General features: G+C 51.2%; 1 protein-coding gene across 1 annotated transcript; it reads left to right on the top strand.

Annotated features, from left to right (window-relative positions):
- The first annotated feature begins 1,071 nt into the window (after positions 1-1,071).
- Positions 1,072-10,590, top strand: LOC144931246 (pancreatic lipase-related protein 2-like). The gene is made up of 12 exons (XM_078855050.1): positions 1,072-1,263; positions 1,611-1,762; positions 2,494-2,619; positions 2,931-3,065; positions 3,291-3,399; positions 4,078-4,197; positions 5,709-5,828; positions 6,673-6,791; positions 7,268-7,397; positions 8,026-8,137; positions 9,656-9,829; positions 10,457-10,590. Exons 1-12 carry the CDS (start codon positions 1,182-1,184, stop codon positions 10,524-10,526), a joined length of 1,449 nt encoding a protein of 482 aa, XP_078711176.1. The 5' UTR covers positions 1,072-1,181; the 3' UTR covers positions 10,527-10,590.
- The last annotated feature ends 2,079 nt before the right edge of the window (positions 10,591-12,669 follow it).

Here is a 12,669-nt window from a genome sequence, read left to right as displayed (position 1 = left end):
TAGTGCAGTTCATATTTTGATGGTATCATGTGGTAATGCTCCATCACATATTTTAAATCTATTACACATTGAATATTGAACTGCGGCTTACTTAAAAAAATGTAATCGCAAATCAAATCGCAATATCCGTCAGAAGAATCGCAATTGTATATTTTCCCTAAATCGTTCAGCCCTACCTGCAGCTGTCGCTGTTCCAGAACAGCTGCGAGCCCGCCCCCCCCCCCCCCCCCCCACGGAGTGAATAAAAACATCGCCAGCCCCGCCGGGACCAAACCACTCGCTCCAGACAGCATCACGGTAAGTGTCGACCCAGAGCGCAGTGGCACACCACGTGCACACAGCCAGCAATCACACGTGTACACAAATAACTCACTTTTTTTTAACCAAGTAATGCCCACTGAGCTAAGTAGCAATTTCTTTTTCAGAAGCGACCTGGCCACAAATGATAGCCCAAATGAAGTGGCTTCTCACGTGGACATTTATAACAGCCACATACTCAAAACGCGTGATGTTGATTCTACCTGTGCAAGTTTGAGGGCTTCCCCATTTAACCCCGCGTAACTACACTGGCCTGCGTAAATGCACTACAACCTATTTGTATTTTACCACTGAGCTATTCAGCTCTCTTTCAGTAGTGACCTGGCTATCACACATTAAACCTCAACGAAGTGGCTTATCATGTGGAAATGTATGGCGTAGCCAAATACTCTAAATGTAGAAGGGGAAAACCCAGAGGATCCGATAAAAAAATCCACGCGACCACGGAGAGAGACATGCAATCTCCAAATATTTAGCAGGCGTCAGGGTCGGGATCGAACCCACGACCTCCTGTATACCAGGCGAGGTAGTTAACATTTCGTTACTTGCACACATCCAGCAAGATATACCGTTGGTATAGCCATAATCTTCAGATCGTGACATCTAATATAATATCGTGACATCTAATATCGTATCGTGAAATCTGATATCGTATCGGGAACATGCAAACTCCAAAGAGAAAGGCACCCGAGTAGGGGATTAAACCCAGGTGCTTATTGCTGCGAGGCATGCGTGTTACGACTGGGCCACTCTGCCGTACGCAACGCAAAATAAACTTTAAAAGTTATAGGGCGATGCAATCGCGATAATCGTCAAATCTTGAAATCCAATATCGTATCGTGAAGCGTCGTGCAGCAGCAGCTATGTTGAGTTGTGGTTTTCTTTGCGCAGAGATGTGGGCCGCTGTTCTCCTGGGAGGCCTCTGTGTGGCGACTGTCGTCACAGGTGAGTGTGTTGCGTTCACACACAGGTGAGAGCAGAGCGAGTCGGGGGGGTGGAGAGGAGACATTAAAATTTGGGAAGGGGGGGCGGTGGCAGTCACAGGATTCTGTCACTGTGAGTGGGGGGGGCAGCCACGGTGATTACAGTGACAATGTCGACAAGGATGATGACTGGATGATGATAAAGACGACGACGAAAGTGATGATAATGAATGATTTTGATGATTACGATCATTGCAACGATAACAACAACAAAACTCTACCGAAGATGGCGATGATATTTAAGACGATCGTAATTACAACGATGACAATGACAGACTGGTGATGACGACGATGGTTTTGCTCGCGCAGCGAGTCAGGTGTGCTACGACCTGGGCTGCTTCACGGACGACGTCCCCTACTCGGACTCCACAGAGAGGCCCATCAAGCAGCTCCCCGATAGCCCCGAAAAGATCAACACTCTCTTCCTCCTCTTCACCAAAGCCAACCCCGACACCTGGCAGGTGAGAACATCACCCATCATGGTGTCCCATCACCCGTCACGGTGTCCCATCACCCGTCACGATGCGTCCCATCATCGTCCCATAACCCATCATCGTATCCTCCCAATAACTTCACTTTTCCGTCACCCATCGTACCCATGCCCCATAATTTTCCCATCACCACTGTGTCCCATCGGCCCCAACTGGTATACTGATGCCCGCTGGCAGGTTGGTGGATGTTCACCTTGTGCCGGCTCAGGGGCAGCTGCCACTCCCCTAGGCTAAACTGCAGTAGGGCAACTGGAATGGTTGAGAGACGAGATGTCAGGCACTTGGAAACTGCCGAGGCCAGTAAGCAAGGGCTCTCGACACGCACACCAGGAGATTGAATCCGGCCAGGCGGCTCAGCATCGAGCGAGGGGGCTCGCAATCGGGAGTCGACTCAACCGATCATTCCTCGGCGGTCGATAAAATAGGCACCACTGAGTGGGAAAGTCGCCAGTGGTTGTTGCGTGCGCACCCTCGCCCCCCGTCACAGAGACGATGAACGTTCACCGTTGGCGAGGTGTGGCGGCACCAACAGCTTCGTCCACGATGACTTCTTGATCTCCATGTACACGCACCAGCCGCTTGTGCTCGTTATTTCCACCACTGCTTATGCGGGGCTCTAAGCGGGAGAACACAGATGCCTCGCATGCTTCGCTTGTGCAGAAACTCACCCCGACGTGACCCCATTGGCGCTGCGCCCGCAGGAACTGAAATCCCGCGATCCGTCCACCATCGGCGCCTCCAACTTCGGCAGCGGCAAGAAGACGGCGTTCGTGGTGCACGGGTTCATCGACCATGGCGAGCAGGATTGGGTGCAGGACACGTGCAAGGTTCGTCAGGCAGTCAGCCACGCGCCCACCCCTCCTGTGCGTCCACATCCATCCGAGTATCCGCGTATCGTTTACGCGCGCGTAGTGGTCCCGTGACATGCGCGCGAGGCATTGCGGGTGGGAGCTGCGCCTTCCCGCCCGTTCGGAAGTTGGTGGTCTAGACAAGGCTGACATCATTGTACATGCAGTAGTGGTCACGTAACGTGCAGGCATACGGATGGGAGCCGCGCCTTCGCGCGTCCTCGTTGCGTTCCATGACGACGACGATTTCACTATCGCTCCAGCACGGCGTTGTAATTGTCGCATCGCAGGCCATCGTGGGGGTGGACGACGTGAACTGCGTGGCCGTGGACTGGAAGGGCGGCTCGCGCACCCTCTACACCAAGGCGGCCAACAACATCCGCGTGGTCGGAGCCGAGATAGCCAAGCTCGTCAACACCATGGAGGTGAGCGCGCTACGTGGGTCGTTGGCACGGAGGTCAGAGACGCGGCAACCGCCAGGATCCCTTGCGTTCGAATCCTGGATTCAGTAGTCGAACCGTGATTTGGTTGGGTTCTGAAGCGGAGCGATCTGACGATGCCAGCCTGGTGGCACGGCGACCCTCGGGTGGCCGTGCGTGTCGCGAGCCGCGAGATTCGAGATGTTGATGGAGTGGTGGTGGTGGCGGCAGGTTCAGTACGGGACACGCCAGGAGGACGTGCACATCATCGGACACTGCCTGGGGGCGCACGCGGCCGCCGAGGCTGGCCAGCGCCTGCCACGGCTCGGGAGAATCACTGGTACCTGGCACAGAACTTGCATGCCTACCCACCTTGCTACCTACCTAACTAACCTATCTACTAATCTGCCTACATATCTACTTAACTACTCACCGACATGCCAGCCTGCTTACCTGATAAGCTGCCTACCTACCTGCCCGCGTACCGACCTTCTTACCTACTTACGTATTTACCTTCCTTCCTATCCCTCCATGTACCTATCCACCTAACCACCAACTCCCTAACAGCTCACCCACCTGGCTCGTAGTAAGCAGGTGAGTCGAACCTACTTTCCTTCCTGCCTACCTACCGGCTTACCTGCTTGTTCACCTACTTACCTACCCACCCAATCCACATTCCTACTCCACTTGACGATGAGGTCTCCGTGCTCATCCCGAAACGAGTACCTGGAACAAATCGACACGGCTGGCTACGTACGGTGCTAAAGACGTTCAACGTGCGTGTGTGTGTACACACTTGTGCGCGTGTACACACGTGTGCGCGCGTACACACGTGTGCACGCGCGTACACACGTGTGCGCGCGTACACACGTGTGCGTAAACATCAGCGCTGGGGAGGCAAAGGCAGGCGGAGCTCTGGTGCTGCCCATTACCGGCCTTTCGTAGGTCCTCCCCTTGGCAGCACTTGCCCCGACCGTCCGCATGAGCTACACGGGTGATCTTTGTCATCGTGTCCTAGGCCTGGACCCGGCCGAGTCGTACTTCCAGAACTGCGACCCCGCCATCCGCCTCGACCCCTCCGACGCCATCTTCGTGGACGCCATCCACACGGACGCCGCTCCCATGATCCCCAACATGGGTGAAGCTCGAACCCCCCGCCCCCCCGCCTCTTGCCGATGTGGGGTTTTGCCGGGTTGCCACCTGTACACGTTCTCCCAGTAATCGCCCTCATTATTGTTTTCTCCCTTCTTCCATGAGCACACATTGTCATCCGTTTCTTTACAGCCTTTCAGTTGCACTTTAGGAACGGTTTCGTTTGCAGCTACAAAAGCAAATTTTTGCATTCAATTGTTTCAATTTTATCTGCACATCTTCTTATTTTGAAGAACACAACATTTATATTTTTACAGCTTCACTACACTTTTACCGATTGTCTCCATCGTTGTTTTTCCATATAAGTGAACCTGAACTTTTGGGCCCCCTTCTGGTTCAGTTAACGTCACTAATGTCGCTCGCATCTCCACACAACGCGAGTGTGGTCACTGCCACCGTCCGCTCTAAGGCGTCACTAAAGAATTACATTCGGAAGCCATCTGTTGTGGGATGGCTTTGACTGTAGTCAGAACCACAATCGTCCCATCTCTCAGTACGCTCATCAGGTCGCAACCCCAGGTTACAGCCCTCCGTTGTGTTTTCTGCTGGGAACACGCGTATTCCGGCACGATGTCCAACATTTCACTCCTTGGGCCTTCTTCGGAGAGCTGTACAGCACGGAGAGCATTTGAAGGGTTTTTGTTAGTGACCTTGGCGTGAATGCAGTGGTGGTGGTATTGGCGTTAATGCTGATGTGGTAGCAATACGTTACGGTGATGTTGATGTCGGTACCATTATGATGATGGTGATGTGTGTATGGTTAACTTCTTACGCACCGTATGTAGCCGACCGTGCTAATCGGAGGTGCAGGCGAAGGACAACAAACTACATTTTGACTTAAAACTTTCGTGACTGGAGGAATTCATGTTCTATGGTTCTTTCGGTAAAGTCACGTAGATATAATAACATAATAATAATATAATAAAAATTAAAATAAAGTGAATTACAAAAATCACGACGTGTCGAACGCAACACAAGCAATTGACGATTGCTAATGTAGCAATCGAAACGTCGTGATATTTAAAATTTTTATTATTTTTTATTCACTTAATTTTTTATAATCGTATTATTATCTTTTTATATCTATGTGACTTTACCGAAAGACCATAGGACAACGAACCAAACCCAAGAATCAGTTCTAAAGAAATTACTTTCCAATCTAGATGATTTAAAAGTACATAGCTCCGGTGGCTTCCTAATATCGGAAGGAAGAACGTTCCAGATGGCCACAGAAGCGCATCTGAAAAGGCGCGATGCAGTGACCGCCTTTGTTCGATGGTTAGCCAATGCCGCTGCAAGGATGTCCGGAGTTTGCCTGATGAATGTCAGTGCTGATCTGATCATCACGAGGGTCACGGTGGTGATGGCTTATGTGATCATGATGATGGAGATGATCTTAATGGTGGTGATGATGATGATGACTCTTTGTAAAGATCCTGATGGTGTTGATGATGATGGTGGTGATGATGATGATGGTGATGATGATGGTTGTCTCAGGGATGGGCATGAAGCAGCCGGTTGGGCATCTGGATTTTTATCCCAACGGAGGAGAGGAAATGCCCGGCTGTGACAAGAACATCATCTCCACCATCATCGACATCAACGGCATCTGGGAAGGCAAGTTGAAAACTGTGCGCCAGCGGTAATGGTTACCTTACCCTAGGTAATGGTTACCTTATCCTGGGTAATGGTTACCTCACCCTGGGTAATGGTTACCCTACCCTAGGTAATGGTTACCTTACCCTGGGTAATGGTTACGTTACCCTGGGTAATCAGCTGCCGGGATACCACCCAAGACCAGATTTTCGCTCCCTGATTATTGTATACAGTCAAGATTTTTGGTAACATTTGAAAGATTTTCAAATATTACTTTTATTTTAATTGGTGGTTAGCAGTAAAGCGAGTGGCTCACAATCAGAAGTTTACAAGTTCAAATCCTGGTTGCGGGTTGAATCAGCCCATCATCCCTCCCTCCGGGGTTGCATAAAATAGGTACTACTATCCGAGGAAAATCAAGTGGTTTTCCTATGGAGACACTCGCCCCCACCATAGGAACGTGGAATTTCCACGACTGGTTCACGACTATAAACGAGCACCAACCTCAATGCTCATTTGAGAAGAAAACGACTTTTCACTTTTTTTTGTAATTCAACTTCATCGCTTTTTATCCCATTCTTACAAACGAAACTATACTGGCCACTTTGAGTTCTCACCTGGTTAGACTCGGACTTTATCATTTCAGCTGCTGCTAAGCTACTCTGAGCTAAGCATCTCGACTGTGAGGACAAACCACAGCCCAAGACCCTTGGCAGTGGCAGCAGTTGCGTGGCATTGTAGAGGAGGAAGGGGGGATGTGCAAACTAACCAAAGCAAAAACAACCACCACAATATAACTTGTGCCAGCCTAACCCGCACAGAGTGGCGGCCAACAACATTGCTCGCGACGCGTTGCCGTCTCCAGGAGCCCGAGACATTGTTGCGTGCAACCACCTCCGCGCGGACAAGTACTTCACGGAGTCGCTGACGAACGAAGACGGCTTCGTCGGATTCCCCTGCGGCGACTACGACACCTTCGACAAGGTCTCGTGCTAGGGAGGTTTAATTGATGTGGTGTGCTGGGAGAAGGGAATTGTCTTCCAGAGCACCGGCGTCAGTGTGTCTCTTGGTGGCGCACATGCACAGGCGTCGCCAGGGCGAAGTTCCTATTGAATATTGTCCGGGCCACTGGTCGACTGAAGTGGAATGTAACTCCTGTACCAAACACGGCCATAGTGAGTGGTATAGTCCATGCCGCGTGCTACGCGCAGAAATATTTTTCTCTATAACAATCCCCATATACTGTTGGATTTATTAAATATAATTATATTCATATGCGAAGACTTATATTGCTCCTCGCTTGTCCTCTCACACTAACGCTAACCTCATCACCATTTCCATGACCATCTTTGCTGCCCTCCTACCCGGCTACCTCCTGCCTCCCTGCCCCCCTTCCCCGCTGCCACACGGCCCTGACGCATCACTGCCCTGCCTGCCCACCATCACCGTTGACACCACAGGGACAGTGCTCCACGTGCCCAAGCGGAGGATGCCCCCGCATGGGTTACTTCGCATCCAATAGCTCCGTGGCCGCCGGGACCATAAACAACATCTACTACCTCAACACCGGAGCGGAGCCGAGCTTCTCCCGTGAGCCCCGCGCATCACCGCTGCTTCCCACACGTGTACCAAGTCAGAGTAATATCACTCGCCGGTGATGATAGCCGTGGCCGTAAACTCATCTCTGGTCACCAGGTTCACAGCGCAGGAGGCTCAGCTGTTGAGCACGTGGCGCGTAATCGGAGCGTTGCAAGTCACAATCCGAGTTGGGGATTGACGCAGCCTATCAACTCTCCATGGTCGAAAAAAGAAGGGACCACTTTGTGGGAAAGTCAGCATTGGTTTTCCTAGAAAATAAATACCCCGGCCATATGAATGTGGAATTTCCTACACTGGTTCAGGGATGTAAACAGGAGTCGTGTGTGCACCGCCTTGATGTATGGTGAACTTCTTTCGCACCGTACGTAGTCAACCGTGCACACGATACTAAATTTCATAAAACCGTGTAAGAATGAACGTTGCATACTTTGTACGTTAACACGTTCACGTGACCCCTGCAGCCACTCGTGGCCGCTGCTTTCACCAATGTTCACAAAAATAACCAATCATTGAATGGAATGGCAACCCTGAATGACGGCGAGCGACTCGCCAGTGGGCAGGGTTCAATCGTTTGACCGCGAGGCGCGAACGTCACTGCGACGTTTTGTGCCGTGTCTAGGCTGGCGCTACGAGGCGACTCTGACGCTGTCTGGCACCAAATCGGTCCGAGGGATCTTTAAGATCGCTCTGTACGGGCCCAACGGGAACACTCACCAGCACCAGCTGACACCGTGAGTAGCCGGCGTCAGTCAAGGCAACAGTGTGGGTTGCCTCTCAAACGCACGCTAACACACGAACAAAACACACTTGATATAATGGCTCTTGGTGCTGGAAAGGTAAAGCAATCATGTGCAACCAAGGTGAATTGCAATAGGGGCCCACCAGGCAAGCGTGTGATGCTGTCCACAAGGCACAAGGCCGCAGTGTTCACCAGTCAGTCAGCAGCAGCACTCTCCGAGGTTTGCCCACAGTTCCAGAGTTGCCACGGATTCTCCAGGCAAGGCCCCTGGGTTCTCCTGGCAGCTCTGAGATTCTAGGTCACTCTTTTTACAGGTGAAGCTGGGGAAGCACACTTGGACCACCCCTCGCGGGCACCCTTGCCGGTCATGGGGATTGTTTGACCATACTTCACCACGATGGTCGGGCAGAGAGGGTGGACCAGGACAAGTTCAGTTATCACTTGTCACTGATGTTAGCCATAGCCAGGAATAGAACACAGGTTGCTGGGAGTCATAGCATAGCGAGCCAATCGTGGTGCACGATCGGAACGTAGCGTGGGATGAAACGATGCGGTTGCAGGTCAAGGCGTGCGAGGGGTCTGTGCAAAGCCGCGTGATAATCTCAAACAATTGCCTACCGTGCAATCGGTAGCATAGCATCGTTGGCATGGGCCTTGACACAAGGAATTAAATGCCCCCTGCCACCACCACCCACCGCTTATCCAACGTCCCCCCCCCCCCCCAATCATCTTCAAGGCCAGCACCGAGGACCCTGTGGCCCATGGGTCTCAGGTTCATCTGCACTGTCTCCACCACTTGATAGCGACGCGACTGCCTACAACGTCGAACCCTCGTGATTCTAAGTCCACACGTGCCGCTACCCACAGGCCAGCGCTGTGTTCAACTCTGCTTCTTAAAATTCCGTTGGCGCCTCCGCACTATGGAGTCAAGATTGACCGGTGATTTTGATGATGATAAAGATAACACGGCTAACTTGCAAACCCTTAACCTCTGACGTGATGGTTAACAGGGCACTTGCACATTGCCGATGCTTCTAGCACGTCATGGGATCTTCTTTGCCAGTACCAAAATGTAACTGTGTTTCTCCCATTTTTTTGGGCAAAAAGGAGATCCCAATGATGAAGATGCTCAGCCCGAGCTCTCATTACTCTGATAGCGCATTGTCTTTGGGCTGTACGCCTTTTGGCGTCCTCTGGTCTAACATCGTTTGAGACGAGGCTCAAAAGAAAGCTGTCTCTGGTGTGGACCAATCAGTTTCAAAGACAATGCATATATTATCAGTGTGTTTTATGTTTTTTTTGTTGCATTCTGACCACAAGCAGTGGTTAATGCAGACATGATTCCTTGTAAAAGGTTTGAGTTTGGTGTTTTAACATCTTAACACCTATTTTGTTGCCAGAAAAAAAGGGGAAAAACCTATTATCAGCTTCTAGCACTATTTTGCACTTCTTAAATGACTATCGCCACGATAGAACCCCAGCCACCAACTCGGTTGCCGATCTCCCACAGCTCGGCGACGTCGCTGGAGCCCGGCAAGACGTACAGGTACCCCCTGGACAGCGAGGCCATGGTGGGCGAGGTCACCAATGTGAAGTTCCTGTGGGATGACAACATCATCGACCTCTTCCGCCCCAAGCTGGGGGTGACACGCCTCGAGCTCAAGTCGCCGTTCGATCGTCAAACGTGAGCAGCACTTTGAACAACCCACCACCAAAGTCAAGTTGCCTCCACATCCTGCGTGTAAAACTTGCAATTCTTAAGCAGGTACAGCCTTTAAAAAGGGGATGACTTTTGTTTTACTCTGCCCTTAAAAGGGACCTGTGCACTTTTACTCTGCCCTTAAAGGGACGTGACCCTTTGTCCATGACATCGCTTTGGGTCCCCGCCACCTTTCTCGCAGAGCGAGGCGGGACACATTTTTCCCTTTACAGCCAAAGTCTCTCAAAAAGACTGGTGCGGCACACGGCAATTAAGTTCCACACGTGCCGGTTCCCAGATCTCGGGCACAAAGAGGCAACTCCTGCAAACCCAAAACACAAGATGCCAATTCAAGGCTGTACCCGGTCACACACAGGCCCAGGTGGTAACCCTACCAGCGGGAGATGGGGGCCTTCTCCATGCCGTGAGGTTGTCTGACCACACGCCACTGCCACCACTTTGGTCTGGCCACAGTGGGGAGAGTAGATGCTGGAGCAGAGAAGTACGGTACAGCAATGGACGTTGCCCCATCGCGTCTGTTGCCAACAGCGCGGTCGTGTGTTGAGTGTCAATGACGGTGATTCGATGTCGCCTTGCCCCCTGTGCGTGTAGATACAATTTCTGTGCGAGCTCAAATGAGATGGTGTACGAGGAGGTGCTGCTGACGATCAACCCCTGCTAGAGACACTCGCCACCACCACCGTCGAGAGTCCCCGACTGTCATTCACCACAGATGGAGAGCGGCCTATTCGCAATGTAAATCTGTAATAAAGTGCTTTAAATGATAATAAAAATCACACGCACGTCGCACCGTCTGTCAAAAATAATTTATCCCGAGGCGAAACCTTCCGACCCATGAACCATGGCAACCGTTGCTGGCAACTCGTATATTGCACCAATCGTGGTGGCCAACACATTGCACCAAACTTTGTTCCATTTTAGTCCATCTCCACAATCCACCAGAAAGCTATAACCACGTTTCCTGGATTTAAGCCTGTAATGTCCAAGCATATACATATTTTTAATGCTACTATAGTTATGTAACTACCCCTCAGGGATCATGCAATATGACTAATACTGGACATTACCCATGAATCCCCACCAATATTAATTGATCGCTTCATTTGTGTGTCGCTGTTAAAACACTTAGCTTTACCCAGCATCACCGTCGCTTACACCGACGGATAAATTTGCATCAGCAATTGCCACGTGAACTTAAGCTATTCGAACATAAAGCAAAACGACGTCAATCACGAGCTTCACCGCAGGTCTCCACCACACGCAGAACTGGACCCCTGCCTCAGGCTCGAACACGTGCGCAGCCGCCTAGGCCCGACTCAACCACGTGGGCGATTATCGTGGGCCGCAAATGTCCATCCACAACAATGATCGTGAACGTTACACGAGCAACGCAGAGTTGGTGCATGCACGCTGTGTACCTATCTATGTCCCTGGAACGCAACTCGGCAAAGGTAATTTTAGAATGTCGATTCAAAGCGGATCCCGGTACATTCTCTGCATGGACTGCGTTGAGCGGGGCAGGGTCGAGAGAGTAGCCTGGAGGCGTCTCGGAGGCAGGGTATCCAGGCAAGGGCGGGCTGAAAACGTGGCGGCCAGGCCACAGCACTGCACAATGATTTCCTGGGACGCTCGCCTAAACCGCCCAGCCTTCTTATGTGAAGATTCCGCTCCCCCGTGATATGTTATTGTTTTATCCAATCCAACCATTCACAGAAGAGTCGTATTTTTAATGTTTGTCTTTCACCAAAATATTTCGAGAGCCGTAATATCACACGCGGAGCTACTTGAAGGCCAACACAACAGCAGTTAAACTGCAGCCAAAACGCCGCTAGGGGGCAGCCAAAGAGCCGCAGGCAGCCGACCCCTGGGACTCTCTGGAGGCATCTGCCACGAGACCCACGAGAGACCACGTGACTCTCCGGGGAGAGCGCTGCTGCCAAAACCCAAGCCCCGCCCCGAGTCTCCCCTCTCCCCCACTTCTCCTTCCCCTCCCCTACTCCTCCTCCCCACTCCCCGACTCTCCACTCCTCCTTCCCCTCCCCTCTCTCCAACTCCCCCCTACTCCCCACTCCCCTACTCTCCACTCCTCCTTCCCCTCCCCTCTCTCCAACTCCCTCCTACTCCCCACTCCGAACGTCATTTATTAAAATTGAACGAGGTAAAACTGGTAAGAAAACAGCAGATACAGCATGTTAATACCCAGAAACACCAATATAATGAATAAACACCACAGCATCATAACATTGTCTTAAGAATGAGACATTTTGTTATTGCAAGTTTGAATCCACTTACTTGATTACAGGTAACAGTCACAACAAGGCAAGCTGCAGGCTTTATTGTCAACTAGGCCCCGCATTCATCGTAACAATTTAACAGCATTATAAAGGTCCTAACATTATAACAGTATAATAAAGGTCCTTCTAACATTATAGCAACATTGCCAATATTATAAGAACACAAACGAACTTACAATGCTTCCCAAAGTCCCACAACGGACAACTGCGGCTGGCTTCACGGGGCCGCAATGTGTGCCGCCATCTTGAATTATGTCTGTAATGGCCGACGCCCGCGTGGTTCAGCGGAAATTGAAAATCGCAACTTCCTGGTCACGTGATCACCCCCTGGTTCAAAAACAGGAAATTCCTTTGTAGACACGCCCCACATTGCGTGAGGCAGAACACACCAGGTACTCATCTGAGGCAGAGTCGACCTAGGGGAGGTCCAGGACGGCTCCAGATAATCGCCACTGGTGTTGGCTGTGAGCGAGAATCGAACTCGGGTCGCCGGGTTCGTAGCGCAGCGTA

Source organism: Lampetra fluviatilis, chromosome 4 (assembly GCF_964198595.1).
Source record: "Lampetra fluviatilis chromosome 4, kcLamFluv1.1, whole genome shotgun sequence".
Lineage (NCBI taxonomy): Eukaryota > Metazoa > Chordata > Hyperoartia > Petromyzontiformes > Petromyzontidae > Lampetra > Lampetra fluviatilis.
The sequence above is the reverse complement of the archived record's forward strand: the minus strand, read 5'-3'. Positions and strand labels throughout refer to the sequence as shown.